The 24,710-nt window shown below is 36.0% G+C and overlaps 1 protein-coding gene across 3 annotated transcripts in view; it reads left to right on the forward strand.

Moving 5' to 3' along the window:
• The window catches only part of eml3 (EMAP like 3), a 242,950-nt gene that overhangs the window by 193,697 nt on the left and 24,543 nt on the right, over positions 1–24,710 (forward strand). For all 3 annotated transcript variants that reach the window (XM_028803796.2, XM_028803805.2, XM_028803813.2), the window contains 6 exons: positions 5,322–5,456; positions 7,253–7,391; positions 15,231–15,382; positions 16,892–17,017; positions 17,820–17,951; positions 18,789–18,856. In XM_028803796.2, coding sequence (XP_028659629.1) covers positions 5,322–5,456; positions 7,253–7,391; positions 15,231–15,382; positions 16,892–17,017; positions 17,820–17,951; positions 18,789–18,856 — 752 coding nt within the window. The remainder of the gene's footprint in view (positions 1–5,321; positions 5,457–7,252; positions 7,392–15,230; positions 15,383–16,891; positions 17,018–17,819; positions 17,952–18,788; positions 18,857–24,710) is intronic.

Consider the following 24,710-nt stretch of genomic DNA (forward strand, 5'->3'; position numbering starts at 1 on the left):
AGTGGTCAATATATGGCTTCGATATTTGCTGCAAATGTAATTACACATCTTGTGATATTGTATTATGTAATTTGTATCTTTTATATGACGTGTTGTGATGTCATTTTCTGTTTTTGCATAAAATGATATACTAAATTGTATGGTACGAGAGATATTCAAAAAGTTTTCACACTTTTTTTAAAATCTGTTTATTAAGAATTTCAAAAACAAATGACATCACTTTTCTACACAGTCATCTTCGTTTGTGATGCAATTTTCCCAGCATCATACCAACTTTTTAATGCCCAATCTACTACTCCTCCCGCCTTCACAGTTTACAATGAAAATATAAAAGTGCGGAAACTTTTTGAACGTCTTTCACATTTTATGGTATTATAATAGTAATGGCTGCCAATTAGGAAAAATTTCCATCAACCAAGTTTAAATGGCAGTACAGTTTCCTTTCATTCATGCATAAAGAAAAAAACATTTCCTGCAATAAAATACCTACAACTAAGAAATCTGTATTTTTTTCATTTCAACAGACATATTTTTTACATGGCTTAGTGTAATAGAAGAAAATACTGAAAGCAGTCTGTAGTGTACAATTCCCTGGCATGGTAGATCACCATGCAGTTTGAATGAAAATGTGTTTTTAAAAGAAGGTGAATTCTAAAAGGATGCCCATGTTTAGATTTGTTTAGATATGGTGTGTTCAAACTAAAATTTTATCTCCTTCTATATCTACACTATGTTTTGTAGTGTTAATTTACCTTCATTGTATCTTCAAGAGATACTCATATTTTAAAGCAATTCATTTATTACAGATGTCACTATGTTTTTCCAAAGGCATCTCGTATTCAGAAGAGAAGAACTCCATAAAAATACTGGTTGAGTGTTGTTCCTTTTGCTGGTAAAGGATGAACAAAACTGGTCACAATAGTATATTCTTTCTTATCTGCCATATTGAATGCCTATTTATTTCATTTTCTTATGAACAGGTTTTAGCATTTATGGTGGTCTCCATAGCAATATTGTAAATATTTGGGAAAAGGTCTGTATAAGAATGATGTAATCTTGTTCTTAGTAAATGGTTTCACAATGCCGGTTCTCTGTAATGAAGCCTTTTAGCCAAAGGAGATTACATTTGTCAAAGTGAGAGATTTCTTTGATGGAAGCTGTTGTTATTTTACATTCCTTTACTGACATTCACAGTAGCAAGCACTTTTTCCAGGTAACTACCAGTTATTTGTATATATAACTTCCCACTATGCTCAGTAATGAAGAAGAAAAAATAGACACCATGCTAGATTAACTTGGAAATATTTTATACTTTCCTCCTGTTTCTCTGTTGGGAAACTAATATTAAAAAGTGTAGCAGTTTCTATCAATAATTGAAAATAAAAGAATGACGGTATTACTGATTTGAATACCAATACTAGAGGCCATTCAGCACAGAATAAAAGATAGACAACATGCTATCAACTGGCACCCCATTCAGTCTCCATCTCCTTGCAAGCCTATCAAGGAAAATGCAGTTATAGAAAATGGATAGTGGCATGTTCTCTGCCCCACCTCAATCATTTTTAATAATAATAATAATAAGTTACATTTATTGAGCGCCTTTCACAAACCCAAGGTCGCTTTACATACAGAATAAAAAAAAAAAATTACACAGATGACAAAAGTTTGTAGAAGACAAAAGTTTTCAGTTGAGATTTAAAAGTGCAGAAAAAGGAGCAATCTTGGAGAGACTGAGGAAGAGAGTTCCAGAGTTGAGGGGCTATAGCACTGAAGGACCTGCCTCCCAAGGTGGAGAGTCTGGTGTGTGGGACAGTAAGGAGATAGATAGATAGATAGATAGATAGATAGATAGATAGATAGATAGATAGATAGATAGATAGATAGATAGATAGATAGATAGATAGATAGATAGATAGATAGATAGATAGATAGATACTTTATTAATCCCAATGGGAAATTCACATTACTGCTTGAGGACCTGAGAGAGTCACAAGGAGTGTAAGGAGCTAGTAGCTGAGTGAGGTAGAGGGGGGCAAGGTTATGTAGTGCTTTGAAGGTGAGAAGCAGAATCTTGAATTTAATCCTTGATGGAACTGGTAACCAGTGAAGCTGGGAGAGAACAGAGGCTTTTTGTGGGTGAGGACTTTGGCTGCGGAGTTCTGAATATACTGTAGCTTCTGTATAGATTTTTCCTTTAATTATCCTTACTGTCCTTTTATTCATTGTTTTTTGTCCTTTTGGATTTTATATTTAAAATTGTTTTTGGTGGTATTGGCCTTAATATTTGAAACAAATATAACACCATCCATCCATTTTCCAACCCGCTGAATCCGAACACAGGGTCACGGGGGTCTGCTGGAGCCAATCCCAGCCAACACAGGGCGCAAGGCAGGAAACAATCCTGGGCAGGGTGCCAACCCACCGCAGGACACACACAAACACACCCACACACCAAGCACACACTAGGGCCAATTTAGAATCGCCAATCCACCTAACCTGCATGTCTTTGGACCGTGGGAGGAAACCGGAGTGCCCGGAGGAAACCCACGCAGACACGGGGAGAACATGCAAACTCCACGCAGGGAGGACCCGGGAATCGAACCCAGGTCCCCAGATCTCCCAACTGCGAGGCAGCAGCGCTACCCACTGCACCACCGTGCCGCCCACAAATATAACACTAATAACTAAATGATTTGATATTTCAAATCAGTTATTTTTTTCACAATAATTGTATAAATTAATTTGCCACTGGCAATTGCATTTTTAAGTAAAGCATTTTTTATAAAGCTAAAAAAATACCTTCCCTATTCTTGTTTTTTAACATGGCATTAGTCCAAATGTAAACACTAAACCAACTATGTTCTCGGGTATTCATCTACATCTAAAGATTGCACACTATTGTAAAATAGTGTACTGTTATTTTTGGGGAAAAAAATAGTGTGTGAGGTTCATTTTAAAACAAATCCGGTGGTGCTCTTCACTGCATTGCCTGTCTCCCTTGGCGGCAGCCTTTAACTCCAAAATGATGATCACATGGCTTCCTGTAGCTCATTTTGTGAATGCTGCAGTGGTTAATTGATGGTGTGAAATCTTATTGTATTTAATTGCAGCTTTTACCATTTTATTAGTGCAAAAATGCCAACGTGAAAATAAACTTCCGCAGAAAATAAATATCGAATTCACTGTGGATACTGTTGATTGGAATCTTTAACTAGGTTCAAAATTATTATTTTTTTGTCCATAATTTTTGATATTTGCTGCTACCATTTTTTCCATATCTTTACTAGATACTTTACTAAAGTACATTTCACAGTGAATATGTTGTGTTCGCCTGTGACCTTGTTCTTCAAATATTTTCCTGGAAATTTGCCTTGGGCTGGCCAAGGCAAACATTTTTTTCCCAGTGGCCCATTATACTTTGCAAGGCCAGAGTGACTTCACAGAGCTGTAGCAGCCATGCGCAGAACTTTCACGCAGGCTTATTGTAAGAGTGAGAGTGATTGACTGTTCTAACTTTCACAAAGGGGTAGCCCTAACCCCTCTCTTCTAGTTGGTCTCATTTCACCAAACAGGAATCCCCTCCACTCCTCCAATCATGCTCGTTTCAATAATATGGAAACTCTACTGATCATGCTCATTTAATCAAGGGGGCGTTTGCATTGGCTGTTACTGGGTCATCAATTAATATAAAAAATCAAAACTGGGTTGCAGAACCCTAAAGTTTGAGAAAAACACTGTATTGGCTGACCATAATTAAAAAATTATAAATACTGCCACTGGATATATAACACTTCAGTACCACATGGCTGATCTCAAAACAAGTGTAGAGGAATCCCTCCCCCTTCTCAAGTCTGAATGAAACCCCATTAAATAATAATAATAACCAAAGATTTATTACTATTTAAAAGGTGTTTCTTTCTTCTTGGTGAAAGAAAAAAGTGCGTAGTATCTGCACAGAGACATGGGAAGCTGTGCCCGGAGCCATAACTTCATACTATGGAACAAGCCAGTACCATGCAGTTAATTTGTGCCCCAAGATTGCAACAATGTGAACACAATGATCTGTATTTTATCTGCTTATTGCTAGTTTGTGGCCGTTTGTTGCATTTTGTTTGTAGTATTCATTCCGTCTGCTTGTTAGAGGCATAGTAACATGGTAGTTAGCATTTCTGCCTCACAGCCCAGATCATCACATTTTTGGCCACAATAATCATTCCAGCATAGTTGGCAGATGCCTCTGTAGCCCTCAGTGACACTTAAAGGACCAGTACACCATTGTAATCCACTCAAAACTAGTCTAATTCCTCCTCTCCCATTGACTTCAAAGGATTCTGAGAAGTTTAGAGGAGTACCAAAACATTTCCATAACTCTGCTGAACTCACGGCAAAGCAAGCGGCAAGGGATTCGCTAATCACTAATCTTCACAAATCTTTATGCCAGGTGTAGAGAAGCATTCCTATAGAGTATGGGTGCTGCTAGTATGCTTTACAATGGAGATTGTTTTTTTTTCAATGTGCGTTATAACATAGTAACAGCTAAGGTGTGTCCTGATGAAGGCTAAATAGTTAAAACATTGTCTTTAACTGTATATTTATTTTCTTAGAGACAAATAACCTTAACTTTATACTATATATTGAAAGTTTCTAGTCTGCTTGGTGGCCTACTGTGGCCAAAGCCTTTCTCATCCAGATGTTCTAGTTTGGAGGTTGATCTGTTTTACCAAGATTAACAACGATACCTTATTTTCTCAGTTTCCTTAGAATCTTCTCTTTCCCTCAGTACCGTAGATGCTTTTAAACAATCTTAATCCATTGTGTGACACTTGATTTCCAAGCACTGTTACAGCCAAGGGATGTAGCTGGGTGTGTTTGTAAGAAATGTGTACATAAGAGGAGATTCAAAATGGATTTCTATTAGAGTGTTAGCATACACCTTTTATATATAATTAAACAAAAGCCTGAGTGACAGGTGTCTAACATGACTTCCATAGCCAGGTGGTTGCACTAGCGCTTATCTACAGTACATGTGTCATAGAAGATAAGAGAAATCAATTATATAGGTTTTTTTCTTTACTTTAGGAGGAGCTGTTGAACTTTCATTTTCACTTTGGCATTGTAGCATTTTTTAGTTGATTAGAGGCAAATGATCCAAAATAAGTCCATAAAGCTTTTTTACTGTATCATAAAACAATTACAACTATCCACAGGAATACATTTAATACCTGCTGTATGCAAGACTTAAGAGTCTAAACACTGGAGTTTTGTCTACTAAACTCAGCAACAAATTGTTTCTACCTCTGCATTTTCCTGTGTTTCAGAGTACCAATGAAGCTGTGTTTGCTGTTGAATTCAACCCTACTGACAGCAATAATATCATTAGCTGTGGAAAGTCCCATGTGTATTTCTGGACTTGGAACGCTGGCACTCTGACTAAAAAACAGGGCATTTTTGGGGTAAGAACCAGTCTTAGCAATACCATTTGACACTGGTCATTCTTTATAAAATGTTTATACATGTGAGCAGCAGGCAGACACAGCCACACGCACAGCTTTAATGACTGATTCAGTAGACAGAGTCTGCACTCCATTTAATTTTTCTGTGAAATAATAAATCACACTTCGCCCAAGCCTTTGTATGAATGTATATAATCATGTAATTAGCATAACAATGTAAAAGCAATATGTATATAAAGTATTACTCTTAAAATCATCCATGTTAGCAACTATTATCTACCACAAAAAAACACAACTGTAGTGAAAAGTAAAGTTTGTTTTTTGCCAATAATTTGCAAAATACATTCACTGCAAGGTTTTTGATTTACTGAAGTCAAGTTTTACAGCAAAGAGAATATTAATTTCTGTTACTTCTAGAATATGATTATGTTTCTGTAATAAATCGTATCAATAACAAAGTATTTACACTGTGTTAGCCTACATGAAGAGATTGGATTGACTTTCACAACTACAAACTTTCCATTACCAGATGTTAGTTTTTTAAAGTTTATAAAAGTTCGGTATATAGTGATGGAAGCTTCTGCTCCTTTGAGCTACCCAATGATGCCACAATGTACAGAATGAATTGAGATACAATTGCTCTTTTCTGCAACAGTAAAACAGCTGATGCTATGTGAGAACTTGAAATTGAATTTAATCCCATTCATAATGATAAATGCAACACTTAGTGTAAAATTCATCTTAGATTTTCTTATTAAATCAAGATCATGGGTACAAAATAAAGTGATAATATTGTTCAGTTTTAAGTGTATAATGTGTGGTTGATAAATTAAATGAATGGCTCTCTGTTAGAGACACACTGAAATGATGCAATGCCATTATAATTTCATAAACACTGAGAGCATTCTAGCCAAGACATTTGAAGAAAACTGTTTAGTGAAGGCCTAAATAAATTGCAATTTATTGAATAGATAATCCCTTGCCAAGTTGAATGCAAAATTCTACCATTATAATCTGGACTCTCATGTAGTCTTTGAATATTTGGTTGAAAATTACAAGAAGTTACGTTTTTCAGTAGCATTAAAGTGTTTGACAGAACTTGTTGAATCAAAGTGTTTTAGTAGATAATCTGAAAAATTCACTAAAACTAGCAGAATCTGAATTTTGATCTTGTCTTTTGCCACTTTAAGAAGCAGTTATTACATTAATTGTGTCCATCAAAGAAGGTAGGAAAAACAATATAATCTGAATATTCTCAAAGAGAACACAGACATAGTCTTGACTAAGACAACAGCAGACAAAGAAACATAAAGAAAAATCGGATCCAATTGGTTCCACTAGAGAAGAACAAATTGCTGGCAGATATTTGCTAAACAGACAATTTTAAGATGATAGTGTTAGTTTGTTTGGTCTGACATCTGTTTCAAGTGACTGAAAGCATATAGAGGAAGATAATATTAATTATTTATACATATTAAAATTGTTCTCGTTAGATATCTGAACAGATGTTTGATTATGAAGGACATTCAAAAATAGAATAAAAATAAAATCCTGAATTCAGCTTTAATTGTAGTTTGTAAACAAGTTGTGTACATCTACGCAATCCACACCTGATTGGAAGAGTGGGTCCCACATGATAAACTAAAATGCAGTTTCATTGTTTCATTTGAATACTGAGAATATAAGAAGTTGCTTACATAGATCATACATCCAAATTTTAATACAAATGTTTGGAGCGTTTTTTTTTTCTTGCTCTAATAGAGGTTATGTGTGATACATTCTTCCTGCATTTTCAGAAATACAAGAAGCCGAAATTTATCCAGTGTTTTGTATTCAACAAGAATGGTGATGTTCTGACAGGTGATTCAGAAGGAAATATCCTGACCTGGGGAAAAACTGCAGCTGATACCAAAACTTTGGGTAAAGGAGCAAAAGGTACACTTTAGAGACCAGTATTTAATTATCTTATCTGAAACGTGTATTTTGCTATTTGATTTACATTAAAAAGGATGTAAACAAACCTGAAGCAGAATAAAGTTTGGGGTACCAAGCAAATTCATGTTTTAGGACATTGAAAAATTAGGGCATAGATTACCCACACAAGCATACTCTTAACTGGCACTATTTTAACCTCTTTGCCATTGACCTTTATTGTTAAGGATGGTTTTTGTTCCCCCTTTCTGTTAGATTTTGCTCACCCCCTCTTTCACATGTAGCATGTTCTCACTTCCTCCTCAGTGTTGTGGTGAACACTTTATATAGATGAGCTAATAGTAGAGCCAGGATGAAAATAATGCTCATTTTGTTTAGGTTTCTGGAGTAACCATTCATGATGTCACACAATCTGACCTTGTTCTGTTGATATGTATTTCTGGTTGGACTTTTCAGGGGAATGCAAGGCTGCTGCTGTTTTCTTGTTTGATTCATGCAAAAAGCCTATCATGATCAGGCTTTATTTTGCTCATTTTTAATAAACTCTTCTTGACATCAAAAAATATTTAGACCTTATTCTAGGGATTCTATATGTCAAGGTGTCTTGTGGTCACATTTATTTCTATGCCTGTGCTTTTTTGACAATATTTAAAATAAATAACTTTCTCACACAACACCACTTTGATTTCCTTTTGGGAACTGCCATTTTGAGGAGTTTTGTTTGTAGTTGCTGTGCTGTTGCTAGGCAAAGTTAAAGAATATAAAGGTTGCATTTTGCACTCCCTAGCTGACCTTTATTGGATTCTAATCAAACCAAAACAAAAACAAATGCTCCACTGAAATATTTGTGGTTCATGAATTCAGGCTTTACAGTAATCCCTCCAACATCGCGGGGGTTGCGTTCCAGAACCCCCCGTGAAAGGTGAAAATCCGCGAAGTAGAAACCATATTTTTATGTGGTTATTTTTATATTGTCATGCTTGGGTCACAGATTTGCACAGAAACACAGGAAGTTGTAGAGAGACAGGAACTTTATTCAAACACTGCAAACAAACATTTGTCTCTTTTTCAAAAGTTTAAACTGTGCTCCATGACAAGACAGAGATGACAGTTCCGTCTCACAATTAAAAGAATGGAAACATATCTTCCTCTTCAAAGGAGTGCGCATCGGGAGCAGAGAATGTCAGAAAGAGAGAGAAAAGCAAACAAATCAATAAGGCTATTTGGCTTTTAAGTATGCGAAGCACCGCGGCACAAAGCTGTTGAAGGCGGCAGCTCACACCCCCTCCGTCAGGAGCAGAGAAAGAGAGAGAGAGAGAGACAGAGAAAAACAAACAATAAAAAATCAATACGTGCCCTTCGAGCTTTTAAGTATGCGAAGCACCCTGCAGCATGTCGCTTCACGAAGCAGCTGCACAGAAGGGAGCAACGTGAAGATAATCTTTCAGCATTTTTAGACGAGCGTCCGTATCGTCTAGGTGTGCGAACAGCCCCCCTGCTCAATCCCCCTACGTCAGGATCAGAGAATGTCAGCGCAAGAGAGAGAGAGAGAAAAGTAAGTTGGGTAGCTTCTCAGCCATCTGCCAATAGCGTCCCTTGTATGAAATCAACTGGGCAAACCAACTGAGGAAGCATGTACCAGAAATTAAAAGACCCATTGTCCGCAGAAATCCGCGAACCAGCAAAAAATCCGCGATATGTATTTAAATATGCTTACATATAAAATCCGCGATAGAGTGAAGCCGTGAAAGGCGAAGCGCGATATAGCGAGGGATTACTGTACCTTTTTTCATTGATTTAAGATTATCTTTTTGGGTCTGGTTTGTGTGTGTCAGGGGCAAATCTACTATGAAACTAATGAAGCTTATGCTTCAGTGCCCGTAATTCCAGAAGGGGCCCCAGAAGAAACTTTAGTCCACATCTCTCTATTATAAAAAAAAATCCTGCAGAGAAACAGTAGGGCAGTCAAGACGTGATCTTCATGTTAAGATCACGGAAGACACTTAAAAGACCCGCGAGACTAAAGAGATTGGCCACGGAGCATCTCGCAGGGACCTTAAACATGAGACTTTGTGCCAAGAGATTGACCCAGGACCGTCTCGCAATGACGTAGAACATGAGATTCTTGCAAGACACGCCCTACTTACAAACAAATAAGAGCACGGGCAGCAACACACTCAGTCGTGTTTTGGCTTTGAGCACACACAGATCCAGGGCTCTCAGCGCATATAAAGCGTATAAGGACAATATGTTATAGATGAAACGTAGACGACTAAGTGAAGAAGAAAGCAGCACGGAGAAAAGAGACTCAAAAGCGTTGGAGAGACAAAAAAGAAAAAGAATAATCTATGTGCAAATTCAGAAAATAAGGGAAGTAATTATCAGCCCGGAACAAGTGGAATTGAAAAAAAGCACATCCAATCCGGACATTGGCGCTATACACATGCAGAGCAGGTTAGAGATTATGAAAGCAATGGAATTCAAAAGGCTAAAAAAAAAAACCGCCGCAATACATATGTGGAAAAAGTTAAAGAATATGAAAGTAGGAAAATTAGAAAGTATAAAAAAAGAAAGTAAAGATCGCAGTAGCACAAACAAATGGAAATTATTACTCGAAAAAGGGAAAATAATCACCATGGACCAGGTGTCATTGAAATAAAAGCAGGATAAAGCGAGGTCATAAATAAAAGACAGAGTAGAAAACAAAGTAAAACCTCATAAAGAGGTTAAAAAACAAGGGGGCCAAACACATGCAGAGCAGGTTGGAGATAATGAAAACTGGAATTCAAAAGCCTCAAAGAAAAAGTAGGCGTGAAACACATGCAGAGCAAGATACAGAATATGAAAGCAGAAAAAAACAACAGTGTCAAAACAAAGAAAGTAAACATCGCATTAGCGCAAAGAAAGAGAAATTATTACTCGGAGAAATAACGAAAAGGCGAATAGAGATCGAGTATATGGACATAGGTGATATGTCAGAAGTATGTAAATATTGTAAGGCTTTGAAGTTTAAGTCAAGAGAATTTCAAAAACGGAGTTTACCTCACATGCATTTATTGGTTACTTTGCAAAAAAAATTATGAACTGCTGATGATGTGGATCATTTTGTCTGTGCTGAAATTCCAAACAGAGAAACCTATCCTGAATTATGATACAAAGTCATTAAGCACATGTCTCACGGACCTCATTAAAAAGATTCAGCACTTTGGGACTCTAAATATTCCAAATATTGTTTTTACAGAAGTTCAGAAATAAAAGTGAAACTAATGAAATAGCAACAATTCAAAGAAAAAAAAATCTTAAAAGTGTGTATCCGGAAAAACAAAAACGGGGGTTGGTGAGCGAAGCGAGCAGGGGGCGAAGCCCCCTAGTTGTTTAAAAATTTTGGGTGCCTACTTTATGAAAATGGGTTTCTAAAATGAATAATTTAAAAATATAGTGTAATTCAATACAAAATAATAGTTAAAATAAAAATTAAAAGGCTATTAAAGTATCTTGTAGGCTAGTCAGAAACAACAAAAATGTTTAGTTAAAGATTTTTCATTCCAAATATATTTAACATAAAATAATTATAAATAATTTAAAACACTATTAACATTTATGACAGAAATTAAAATTTGTAATAAAATTATTTATCTTAGGTTAGCTGCAATCAAAAAAATAAAAGCGTATTTCAATGCTTGCTGTCAGTCATTGTAAAGGACAACTTTTCAGCAACTTTTATTTACACAAATAACACGGAGTGTTATAATTTACGGAGTGGCCAGTTCTGTCGAGAATATTGTGACTCTTTGGCACGGCTGTCCCATTCACAGATGAAACAACAGTACTTTGTATAGCCGAGCTGCAGTCCTAGTAACAGAGCAACGACTTTAAGATCTCCACAGATATTCCAGTTGTACCTGCTATACTGGACGTGCTTCAGCAACAGTTCCATATTCTCATACGTTTCTTTCATGTGTGCTGCATAGCCAACAGGTACTGAAGGATAGACATTGCCATTGTGTAGCAGAACAGCTTTCAGGCTTAACATTGACGAATCAATGAAGAGATGCAACTCTTGCGGGTTGTGATCACAACCCAAGGCTGAGAACAATCCTTCAATGTCACAACAGAAACAGAGACTGTCGACTTGTGCAAAAAATGGTTATATCATGATGTTGGCCTCGAAACACAGAAATTTTCATACCTGGTGACAGCAAACACCATTCCTGCAGTCTTGAACCCAGCAGCTTTTGCTTTTGACATCGTTCAGTTCGGACTGTGCTATCAGATGTGGATCGCCTGATGAGCACGGTTCAAAATCGGGGTCAATGTCACTGTCAGTACCCTGCATTGCAGTTTCTTCATCTGGTTCGTCTAAGGTCCAATCCTCTGGTGGTTTCGAAATTGGAAGACTGTCATCATGTGGCACGGGTCTCATTGCTGAAGGCAGATTAGGATATTCAATTGACTTCTTGTTTTTGGCAGAGAAACCAGACACATTAGTCAAACAGAAGTAACAGTCCGTCACATAGTCTTTCTGTTCTCACTATATCATCGGAACACCAAACAGCATCGTCTTTCGAGTGTCAGACTGACAGCACATGTCGTACAGCAAATGTGAGGCACCCATTCCTTGTCTTGATCACTAATTTTGACGCCGAAATACAGATGATAATCTTTCTTCACATGAGCAGTCATCCAAAGTCTCTGAGGCGCAAGTGTATATTCGCCACAGATATAGCAGAATGTTTCGCGGCTGTTACGACATTGACGAGATATATCGCCCGACACCAAAACATCTATAGCATCAAGCTTACTTACTGTTATATTGATACAGATACTATACTTTACTATATTGATACTATACATACACACTGACTATCTATATTAACCAAATGAGCAGGATCAGTGTATGCAAGCCACCTTTATAGCATGCTGAGACAGCGTCAAGCTTGTTCAGACCTGACCAGGATGTCAACTTCCACAGAACAGCTTTCAACCTGGCCTGATTCCATACCTGGACATGCCCAGGCTACACAAACCATTGTTGATAAGTCACTTACGGGAGCGAAAATGTTTGGATACAAATATAAGAAAAAATCATGACAAAACTGAAGATTTCTCTGAAACGGTACATGATATTCATGATCAGCACCCGAAAATCTATAAGAAACACCCAACAGTGTTCAAGAAGCAAAAACTTTAAAATATACTAAACATATAATTCTGTTATAATAAATTTAAACATGTTTACCTATTTACAATAAAATACAGTAAAAAATGAAAGATAATAAAAATATGTTCTTTGGTAGATACAAACAGTAGATGACATGTAGCAGCAAAAAAAGGGAAGCTGTTGAAAAGGTAATCAGAATGCTAATATGAATCATGTGATTGCCTTGTCAACATGATACCACTCATGATAGTAATCTAGACAGGAATTTTTTCAATGAAGTATTCATTGTACAATTAAACCTAATCAAATATAAATATATTTAGAAACGTAAGGCAAATAATAAAGGTGAAATAGTGTTAGATTAGCCTAAGCCTATTGTTTTTATGAACAGTTGTTGCAATCACAAATAATATTATTTTTCTGCATGAAATTCCGCATTATGAACTAAAGACAGAATAAAAAACATCATGATTGTAATGATTTATGTATATTAGCTTACAATCTAAAACAAGCACTTATTCAGGGCTTCACAATAATCACGGAAATGACCATCCATTGTATCTAAAGAATCTTTCAAAAACTGCAGTTGCATTTGCACTAAGCTGCTGAAGAGGTGACTTTTTTTTCTAGTGTTTCTTTCGGTTGTGAATTTGGAGTTGCTAAGCACAGTAAGTCCAAAAAAAGTCTCAAAATAACCATTAGAGGGTGAAACCGCCATACCCCGGCTTTCTATGAAAGGGCAAAAACAAGATCTTTAAAATAAAAGAATTATTTGAAAGGTGCTCTTTATCAGTGAAGCTCTGAAGAGCATAAAAGGCACAGTAGGTATTGCATAAAAATAACAAGGTAATCCAAGGCAACGTCCCAATACAAAAACCCAGGAAAAGAGCTTGAAAAACAGAGCAAGGGTTTAAAATTCAGTTAATCCATAAAAGAAAGGCACAAATCACTAGAGCTCACCACACCACCAAGTGCATTCAATGAACTGCAAAGGATTCTGGATTTTTATAAGCCTTTATAGGGCAGTCCATTGATGAAGAAATGGAGAAAGTTGTATAGACATAAAGAAACTAAATAATCAAAAATATTAACATAAAAATGAAGAAAACACATCCTAAATTAGAAATTTGAACCCCAGCAACAGGGGGACCCTGGAACTATGTGCTTCTGTGCCTTTCTTTTTTATCACTTCACTTTGTATATGTGGAGATTCTGGCATTTGTCTTTGCATAGCCATGGATTGTCCCCTAAGTGCTGTTTAATTAATTAAATGTCAATTCACTTTTAGATGGACTGCCTTTTTGATTAGGCAGGTAAACATAGTGATGGAAGAAGACTGAAGACAAGCCACATTTGCAAAAACATTTCCAAATTGATGCTGTTATTCCCCCTGTCCCAGGATCTATTGTATGGCTCAAGGCATTGGCTCTTCAGATATAGTGATGCCCCAGATCCACAACTATTTGAATTACCCTCATTTCTGGGACATTGATAGTCATGAACCGAGATGGACCAGGGTGCAAATGACCAGACAAGTGGGGACTTAAAAATCAGAAGAGTAGCAAAGTTTATTAAAACAGGGAATCAAAATATTGTAAAACAGTGCATGTCAATAAATAAATTAATAAATAGTTTGAATAAATAAATCCAGTAAAATATGTGCAATAAAAGCAACAAAGTTTCTTTGGGGTGCAAATAATCCATTAAATAGAAATTCCCAATAAATGGTTTAAAATCCTGAAACAGAAACGAAAACCCTTTTTTTTCTGTTCTTCCTCTTCCCCACACTGTCCTCGTTACAACTATAGGAGTCTGCAATGATGCATCCCATTCACATCCTTAGTACACCACACAGACCCAAACTGCAGCCACCTGCAACTGTTTTTCAAATTGATAAATATAGAAGTTTAAAGTGGAATTATCTTACAACATTTATTTTCCAATCTTGTTTATGGCAAGCCAAATTAATGTTTACAGATATCGGTATGGAAAGCTATTACATACAGTAAAGCCATTATTGGTTTTTCAGAGTCATTTAAATTTTTACTGTTTGTCTTGAGAATAAAATATGTTGTCATAGGTAATCATATTTAATTAAAATACTTAAACACAAAGCAAAAACTTTATCACATTTTCATATTGAAAGCTACAATGAATCATGCAAACTAAGTTAAAATTACATATTTATCATACACTTTTTGCACTGAAAATTGTTATAAATGTGTAAGTCTGTTATAGCTACTCTTCTGTACATTTTCACTTTTGATGGTAAAAAGTAGCTCTTCTTCCTGAAAAGTGTTTAGGAACCCAAACACATATTTCATTTACCGTGGTTGCAAAAATTACATTTATATTTGGTTGTTAAAGAATACAGTATGTCTTACTTATGTTTCTTACTCAGTGTTAGTAGTTTAAATATTAATAAAGTAAATATTCCTAGATAATATGGCATATTACCTTTCCACCGGCTTTAAAAAGCTGCCATCATTGCTAATATATGAATGCCTGTACAGTAGTTGTTCAACAGCAATAAAGACCAGTCTGTTAAGGTTTATGTTTACATTTAAGTTAATACAGTAGATTGGATACTTGTAGGTTTTATTTGAATTATGTTGAGTAGAGCCAGATGCTCATGGAATTATATTTACAGATTATTGTTTTTCATTTTCTTTTCCTCACAGAGACTTACCAGATAGTGAGACAGACTAAAGCACATGAGGGCAGCATCTTCACTCTCTGCCTTCTCAAGAGTGGTGCTCTGCTTAGTGGTGGGGGCAAAGATCGAAAAATTATGTGGTGGAGCAAAGACTTGACTCTAGACAGGGAAGATGAGGTATGTCTTAATGCATTCAGCTATTTAAGTTTCAGCTGGTCTCATCTTTGTGTATCCCCCAAAAATATGGTGGCACCTTTAAAATACACAATGTTATCTCCTTGGTGCACAATATGCAAACTTATGCTAAATGAGGAACAATTAAAGCAAAATACAAGTGTGAGCAACAAGAGCGACTCATAGTATAATATAAATGTACAGGAGGCACATCTTAAATCAGTTTGGTATATGTTAAAATATTAATAAGATGTGTAAAGTAAAACTTGGCATCCTCATAACATACAGCATGGTAGGAATGACATCTGCATTTAATGCATTTAGGCTTTGTAATATTGTTTATAAACAATAAAGTAAATGTAACTAAAAAGAGTGGGCAGCATGGTGGTGCAGTGGTAGCACAGTAAGTGCCTCGCAGTAAGGAGACCTGGGTTCGCTTCCCAGGTCCTTCCTGCGTGGAGATTGCATGTTATCCCCATGTCTGTGTGGGTTTCCTCCGGGTGCTCCAATTTCCTCCCACAGTCCAAAGACATGTAGGTTAGGTGCATTGGCGATCCTAAATTGTCCCTAGTGTGTGCTTTGTGCGCGTGTGTGTGTGTGTTTGTGTGTGTGTGTGTTCCTCCCTTGCGCCCTGTGCTGGCTGGGATTGGCTCCAGCACACCCCCGTGACCCTGTGTTAGGATATAGCAGGTTGGAATATGACTCACTGACTGACTAACTAAAAAGAAAAAAAGACTACTGAATACCTTGCCACAAATGTCCTGTACTGGTTCTTTCATGTTACTGAATCACCTGTACATTTTGCTCAAGATCTTCCTTGAAGAGGACTCTTATGTGCTGTATACAGTGGAAAGCCATCTTTCATCATCTTCATTCTCCTCTCACACATAATGACATGTAAATTTGAGGTGAAAGGCTCATAAACAGAGTAACAGTGACTACTTTAGAAAATAAAAAACCTTACTCATTATAGGAACTATTTTATTACATTATGCTTATTATATTAACATACCATAAAATATTTTGACAAGAGATTTCTGTTCACTACAACTTTCTGTACTGTATATTTCATATAATCAATTCCTGCATTTCCATTATGAACAGGTAAGTGGGTCCAGATAGCAATTAATATATTGATTAACATTTTCATCTTTTTATGACATCTGTGGAAAATGTCTGTTAACAAACTTCAGTTTGTGTTTGATCTACCGTACTTGAATGCTTTCAAACACATGCAAGTTATGTAATGTGGTCTCCACTGAGAGCAAAAAGATTTGGCTTCACTTGGTATAAATTGTATGCATTGGCTAATCTCAGAATTATGTGAAAGGTAATGAGATGATCATGTTTTCTGTTTTTACATTCTTTATTGGTGATTAAGTCAGTGTGGGAACTACAGTAGGTTAAATGAGAAGATTACAATTTGAATCAAATATTCAGGCTGGAGAAAAAAACAAAGCATATAATCTATTCCATATTGTAGAACTATTTTATTTGTTTATATATGTGCAGATTCCAGAACAATTTGGAGCAGTGCGAACTATAGCTGAGGTGAAAGAGGAGGAGCTTCTCATTGGTACCACCAAAAATGCCATTCTACGTGGGAAATTCTCAGATGGGTTCAGTCCAATAGTTCAGGTAAAGTTTTGAAATGGCAATCTGTGAGCTTCTTACATCTCAATTTAGAGATAGTACCTAAAGTAATTTCACTTGATCGTAAGAAAGATTCTTGGGAGGCTTTATTCCATGTATTAAACTTAATGTTCTTTTGCATATGCTTTGCAAAACTGTTTATTCTTAGGATGCTAACAAAGTGATTTGCTGCTATTTCCTATTAACAAGAGAACAAAAGCTCCACATGGTTGGTTACTGTCACATGGCAAATTTAATTATTTTAGTTAAAACTTAAATATAAGCAGTGCCTAAATAAAGCATGTTTTAGGGGATTAATGTAGCTTGGAATGTATTTTATCTTTTCTAGTCAGGTTTCAGGTAGCTCTTCATATTGTAATATATCCAGTTTCATAACTAGCTGGCTAGTTTACACACTTTTTGTGAAAGTATTGTACGAAGTTCTGTAGAGTTACTGTTGATTTTTTACTTAACACATTTTTAATGCAAACAATGAATATTAACCAGGCAAAGAGAGAGGTGCATCTACTGTACATGCTTTTTAGATATAAAAATGTTTTAATGAATAGAAACTCTCAAGGAATAATTTCAAATATAATACAGGTGAACTAAAACACCTGTTTTAATAAAACATCCACTTCAGTTTTGAAAAAAAGCACTTACGAAATTATGAATAAGATAAGTAAACCAGAAATCCATCTGAAAGTAAAATTGTTTGAATAAGAAACTGGAATGAACAACAAGCAGCTGAAGACTGAGTCTGTGGACAATAAAGATAAAAATGACACTTAATGTTTTGTGCCTACAGGGCCACACAGGTGAGTTATGGGGTTTAGCAACTCATCCATTTAAGAACATGTTTCTGAGCTGTGCTCATGACAAGCAAGTGTGCCTATGGAATGGCTTGGACCACTCATTGGAATGGAGCTCAACACTAGAGGTAAGGAGAAATTGGATTCTTGTTCTTTAGCTAGATAACGCAGTGTTTTAAGGTGTTGTATTACAATTGTGAACCTGATGATGGTTTTCTTCAAATGACTACAGCAATTCTTCATATTTATTAACTTTATATTTGTGTAACTGCCTGTTGTATTGTACCGTGTTAGCCATTATGGATGGAATGAGAAGTCAAGCAAAATGAAACCTTTTATTGGCTAACTAACTTTGTTAGGCAATAAAAGGTTAGTTAGCCAATAAAAGGTGTCATTTTGTTTGACTTCTTATTGTATAACTGCCTTAAATTATACAAGATAATTTTAAAAAAAAGTTAAAAATATGATATTTGGCCTTAGCCTTCTTAATAGTTCCTTCTCTTCTGATGTATTCAGTTTTTATGGATGTGAATTGCCTTTCAACGTCTAAAATTAAATATTCAATATGTTAGTAAATACATTATGCATTAAATCTGTTATGTTTTCTTCTTTCAAACTGATGATATATGGAAACTACTGTTTAGCATAGTCTTACTAAATATAAGAAGTATTGAAAGTTTAATACCAGATCATTTTTGAGTAGATACAATATCTGCATTCTATATAAATACAGTAATTGTTAAAATGTTTATTTTACATAGACTAACCATTTTCATTGATGGAGTGATGACCCTTAACTGCATAGTAGTTTTGGTCAAGCAACACATTTCACCTTGATTACTGATGCAAAAAAGTAAAACTTCTTAAAATATTGCAACATTGTACTGTTATGTGGAGAATCTGATGTATTTCTGACAGTAGATCTATACTTTTCTAAGGTTTGTTATGTAATGTTTGTCTTATAGGAAACTGGTCTGTGTGCAGACTTCCACCCTAATGGAAATGTTGTTGCTGTTGGTCTCAATACAGGAAGGTAAGTTTGAAGTGTATGTTTTTCAAAAATAAATTCCATACATTGGCCTTCAAGCTTATCTAGTACTGAAAATATCATTGTGCAAGCCCTATAAGAGTATTTTCATTGTTCTGTTAGGAATGTCAAACGGTTTCATTATTATAGACCATTTCTGTGTTTGGCACAAAATGAGAAATAGGACTGGATTCAATTCTTACTATTGAACTTTGACTATACCAGTATTTTTTATGCAAAAACCATATAGATCAAAAATCAGTGTTACATTTAAAAGGGATATATACTGTATCGCTTTTGACATTTCTAGAGTTGTGATGCCCCATGTGCTGTTCCCCGCCCCCTGCACATGGTCAGATTCTCTCTCTGCAGATACTCACTCCCAAATCCAGTCAAAAGACAACCCCAAGTTTTGTCTGTGTCCTTTTGAATGGTCAGTTTGTACAGTATATCTCTGCCTGGATAAAGTTTTGATAAAGGAACTCCTTTTTCCTTAGTACTTTGGACTCTTCTTGGAATTGTCCTGAGTAGGGAGGTGCTCCCTTCCATTTACGGCCCAAAGATATAGTATATATGCAAAGAAATGGCCCATCTACTATCCTTCAAGTTTCTGAACTCATTACTGTAAAAATTACTGATTTTTCAAGTAAGTCAGTCAACAAACAGAAAATAAAACGTTGTCTTGTACATTTCATGATAAGGTTGTTAACTATCAATGTTACTTAAAACCTGTAAGAGATCCTCCCCAATTTCAATTTAGACTTTCCCATAAAGATGGCACTGTGCTAACAGACTCATTTTAAAAACTCTTTGAAATAAATCAACATCTTTACTTTCCACCTCTACCAGTATAAAGAAGATTTTCATTTTCAAAGCTGTCATATCATCCTTAACCAGTTTTCTTCTTGTTCAAATGCTTACTCTCACAGCACAGCCAAATTTAGTTACAAAAGAATTCCTTTGTCCTTGTGAAATATGGCAATAAATCTACTAAATTAACATTTTCCAGTTTAATTTCTGGAGTAGCAGTACACAAATTCCATGGTTTGGTTCCTGTCTTTGTTTTTGTTTTTCGTTTGGTTTATATCTTGTTTTGTAAAGTGAAAAAATTAATAGTTGAATAATAAACTGCAGAAACAAATTAGCATGTGGGATTTACAAGACATCAAGGAAAAGCTGGGAAGTAAATATAACTACATAGATGACACGCATACTTATTTAAAAGTAATAAAAAACATTTTTCAAACAGATGTTACATTTTTTTGCTCATATATAACATACTATCAATTAAATAGTTGGAACGGCATGAGGCATATTTAAACTGTTCCCTGAAGCAAAGGTCTAGATGCCACTTGCTTTGACATGACCATTTGCGTTATTTCCTTGGCCAGGCAAATTAAAAACCACAATTCCTCTTATAATACAACGTTACATTACATTCTCAGACCTGCCTAGTTCTATTCAGGGTGGCGGGGAGCTGAAGTCTGCGATGGCTGCATTGGGGTCCACTCACACACACACACACACACACACACACCATCACTCATACTTACATGATGCCATTTTAGACTTGCCTATTAACTTTCCGTAAAAAAAGTACTTGGAAGTGCTGAAGGGAAACCACCCTAGACACAGAAAGAAAGAAAGAAAGAAAGAAAGAAAGAAAGAAAGAAAGAAAGAAAGAAAGAAAGAAAGAAAGAAAGAAAGAAAGAAAGAAAGAAAGAAAGAAAGAAAGAAAGAAAGAAAGAAAAAGAAATTTGCCTTTAAAGATATGGGTGTATAACTTTTGGAGAAGATAAGGTCAGACTTCTGTTCTCAAAGTACAAAGACAGTCTTGAAGGAAACACTGTTATTGAGAGTCACTTTAATGGTTCGCCTACAAATTAGCTCAACAAATCCACAAGCAAGAACTTCGCAATGCAATCCCAGCAATCACCAACACAAACAGAGACAAAATCATTGACCATAAAAATATAATGCACACATTTAGAGACTACTATAAATCCTTATATTCTACTGAGTTTAAAGAAGATAAAACACAATCTAATGCATTTCTGGATGCATTACAGATACCACATACAGATACTCTTAGTGCAGAGGAATTGGACAAATCTTTGGCACTATCAGAATTACTAGATGCTATAAGAGTGGGAAAGCAGCAGGCCCTGATAGCTACCCTGTCGAATTTTATAAGAAATTCTCCACTCATCTAACTCCCCTTTTATTAGCAGCATTCACAGAAGCTAGAAACAATAAAATTCTACCTCAAACTTTTCATCTAGCATTTATCACTGTCTTTCCTAAACAAAATAATGACTTATTACAATGTGCATCATAAAAACCAAATTAAGTTCTGAATAATGATGTTAAGATACTCTCTAAAGTCCTAGCTAGAAGGATGGAGAAAGTGCATCCTTCGGTAATATCACAAGATCAAACTAGATTTATTAAAGGCTGACACTTAGCTTCCAATCTTTGATGCCTGTTTAATGTAATCTATTCACCTGCAACTCAAACACCCCAGGAATATTATTATCGATGGATGCAGAAAAAGCATTTGATATGATTGAATGGAACTACCTTTTCACTACATTGGAGAAATTTGGGTTTGGCCCAAACATTTGTGCATGGATCAAACTACTGTATATCAATCCAGAAGCTTCAGTTTGTATTAACAACAACAACATTTATTTATATAACACATTTTCATACAAAAAGTAGCTCAAAGTGCTTTACATAATGAAGAAAAGAAAAATAAAAGACAAAATAAGAAATTAAAATAAGGCAATATTAGTTGACATAGTAAAGGAGTAAGGTCCGATGGCCAGGGTGGACAGAAAAAACAAAAAAAAAACTCCAGAAAGCTGGAGAAAAAAAATAAAATCTGTAGGGGTTCCAGGCCACAAGACCACCCAGTCCCCTCTGGGCATTCTACCTAACATAAATGAAATAGTCCTCTTTGTAGTTAGGGTTCTCACGGAGTCACTTGATTAACAACATTAATTCAGACTATTTTAAACTAGAACATGGTACCAGACGAGGATGCCCCTTGTCACCACTACTTTTTGCAATCACCATTGAACCACTGGCAGTTCACTGTCGAAATGCTTATGAGATAAAGGGGATTATCAAAGAAGGACTTGAACAGAAAATTTCTCTATATGCAAATGATATGGTATTGTATATATCAGACCCACAAAATACTGTGCCTGCAGTCCTAACGACACTACCAGAATTTCAAAAGATTTCTGTTCTCAGAATTAATTTGAATTAAAGTGTGCTCTTTCCAGTGAATTCTCAAGCACACAATATTAGATTGGACACCTTCCCTTTTATTATTGCAGATTAGTTTAAATATCTAGGGGTAAACATCACAAGTAAACATAAAGCTCTTTATCAAAAAAATTTTGCCGTCTGTATGGAAAAAATTAAGCAAGACTTGCATAGGTGGTCAACCCTTCATCTCACTTTAGCTGAAAGAATTAACACTGTTAAGATTACTTACTACTTATTATAGTACTTCTTTATATTCCTTGCCTTGTGCCCCACTAAATGCAAGTTATCGCCAATATACTAACAACCCAATTGTGCTTCACTCACTCAGAATATGGAACCAATGTAGGAAGCATTTTAAGCTAGAGAAGCTTTTATCTGTGGCACCTCTGCACGAGAACCACCTTTTTCCACCCTCATAAACATATGCAGTTTTTAATATCTGGAAAACATTTGGGATTAAATCACTTAGAGATTTGTACATAGACAACGTCTTTGCATCTTACGAACAATTACATTCCAAATTTAACTTTCCAGCAACACATTTCTTTCACTACCTTCAAATTAGAAACTTTGTTAAACAGAACCTGCCCAATTTTCCTCACCTCCCACCTCCGTCTATGCTGAAAAAAAATATTGCTCAATTTCGAGGACTCAGACAGCATTTCTGCAATATATAAAACCATTTTACAGTCCCTTCCTTTCAAAGATCCAAAAGGACAATGGGAAAAGGATCTCTCACTCAACATCTCAGAAAAAAAGAGTGGAAGGTAGCAATGCAGAGAATTCACTCGAGCTCCATATGTGCAAAGCACACAATTATTCAACTCAAAATTATATATTGAGCACATCTGTCTCGTTTAAAATTGTACAAAATGTTTCCAGGGCAAGATCCAACCTGTGAACGCTGCAATCAAGTTCCAGCCTCAAATACTGATCTATTTGTGTGATATTTTGTGTGATTACAATAAAATCGATAAAATTATAATAAAACAAATAAGCAAAGTAGCTTTCCAGATTCAGCAGCATTTGCTTATCAAAATGAAAAATTCATTGATTTTGCAAAGTCATGGATAATTGGAGTGGATTTAGCCTAATGAATACTTAATGGCCACAGATTTGTGCATTTATTTTATTCGGTAGGTTTATTACAATTTCTTGGTTTAATTTCTGCCTGTGTTGTCTATATTTATGTATACACTATATACACTATATACATTGCCTTAAAAACTTATAAAAACTATTTTAAACATAACTTATATAATATCTCTTGTAACAAAGACGCTATATGGACGCCTGACCCGACACAGATGTACACAGAGACACATGTAAAATCAATAAATTGTTTTTATTTTTTCTTCAGCTGGAGGGCATGTCTTCCCCATGTCGCCCAGCCACAACACAGTCCCAAGTGCACAAAGCACCACAACACAATATAATACAATACTCTCCTTAGGCACCACCACTTCTCCTCCTAGCTTTGTCTGCCTCCTTCCGACTCAGGCTCTTGAGTAGTGGTCGCTGTCTCCTTTTATCAGGCACCCCGGAAGTGCTCCAGGTGCTTGATTGGCGACACTTGGCTGCACTTCCGGGTGTGGCAAAACAACTGCCCAGAATGGCCCAGCCGCTCCCACTGCAGCACCCCCTGACGGCGCCTGCTGAACCCAACAGGGTTGCACCAAACTCCAACCCCCATGAAGCCCTGCGGGAGTCCGAGGCACCGCTGCAACCCAGGGAGGCTGCCATCTAGCGTCCAGGAGGAGGTATTGGGTCTCTCATCCTTGCTCCCCTGGAACATATGCTGCAGGGGTGTCCCAGCCAGGCATGGGCCCCAGCCGTCTGCCACACTGTGTTCAGTTCAACTTCTTAAGTGGATGCATTATCATTGTTTTGTATTTATTTAAAATAAATAGAACATACAAAGTATCATTTATTGTCATCATGTATTACAATACCTAAAGTCTGGAATTTCTATATTTTGTTTTAGATTTGAAATGTACTTGAGTTTGATCCTTTCAAATACAGATACAAAAATTTAAAATGGGTAAAAGAATCTGCACTAAAGAGTGTTTTTGCAAATGCAGCCTGTCAACTATTAGAGGCAACGGTGCTCCTGATAGTAAATGACATTATTATCATCAGTTGTGGGAAGCATTTCAATTTCAATTTCTGGGCACCATTATTAGTAATAGTCTGAATTGCTATGAGAACACTGCTTCTTTTATATAAAAGTGCTCAAAAATGTATGTTTTTTCCTTTGCTATCCTAAATTATCGCATGTCCAGCTAATAGGACAGCCACTGAAAGCATCCCTCCTTCCTCCATGACTGTCTGATTTATTGGTGAGCATCTCCTCACTTACAAAATAAACAACAATGAGTTGTTGAGAGAGCAGAAGGACCGTAGGGCTAAAACTGCAGTTGTCCTGCAATGCCTCAATCTTTCCATTAAAGTGCAGCATGATAAATTAGTAAATAAATTGAATGAATGAGAAGGGGAAACTCAGATAGCCAAAACAAGAGAAGGCTATACATTGATTGTAACATTTAAGGGAGTTTATAGATTAGCATTTAAATTTTGACACTAT

This window comes from Erpetoichthys calabaricus, chromosome 1 (genome assembly GCF_900747795.2).
Source record: "Erpetoichthys calabaricus chromosome 1, fErpCal1.3, whole genome shotgun sequence".
NCBI classification, from domain to species: domain Eukaryota; kingdom Metazoa; phylum Chordata; class Cladistia; order Polypteriformes; family Polypteridae; genus Erpetoichthys; species Erpetoichthys calabaricus.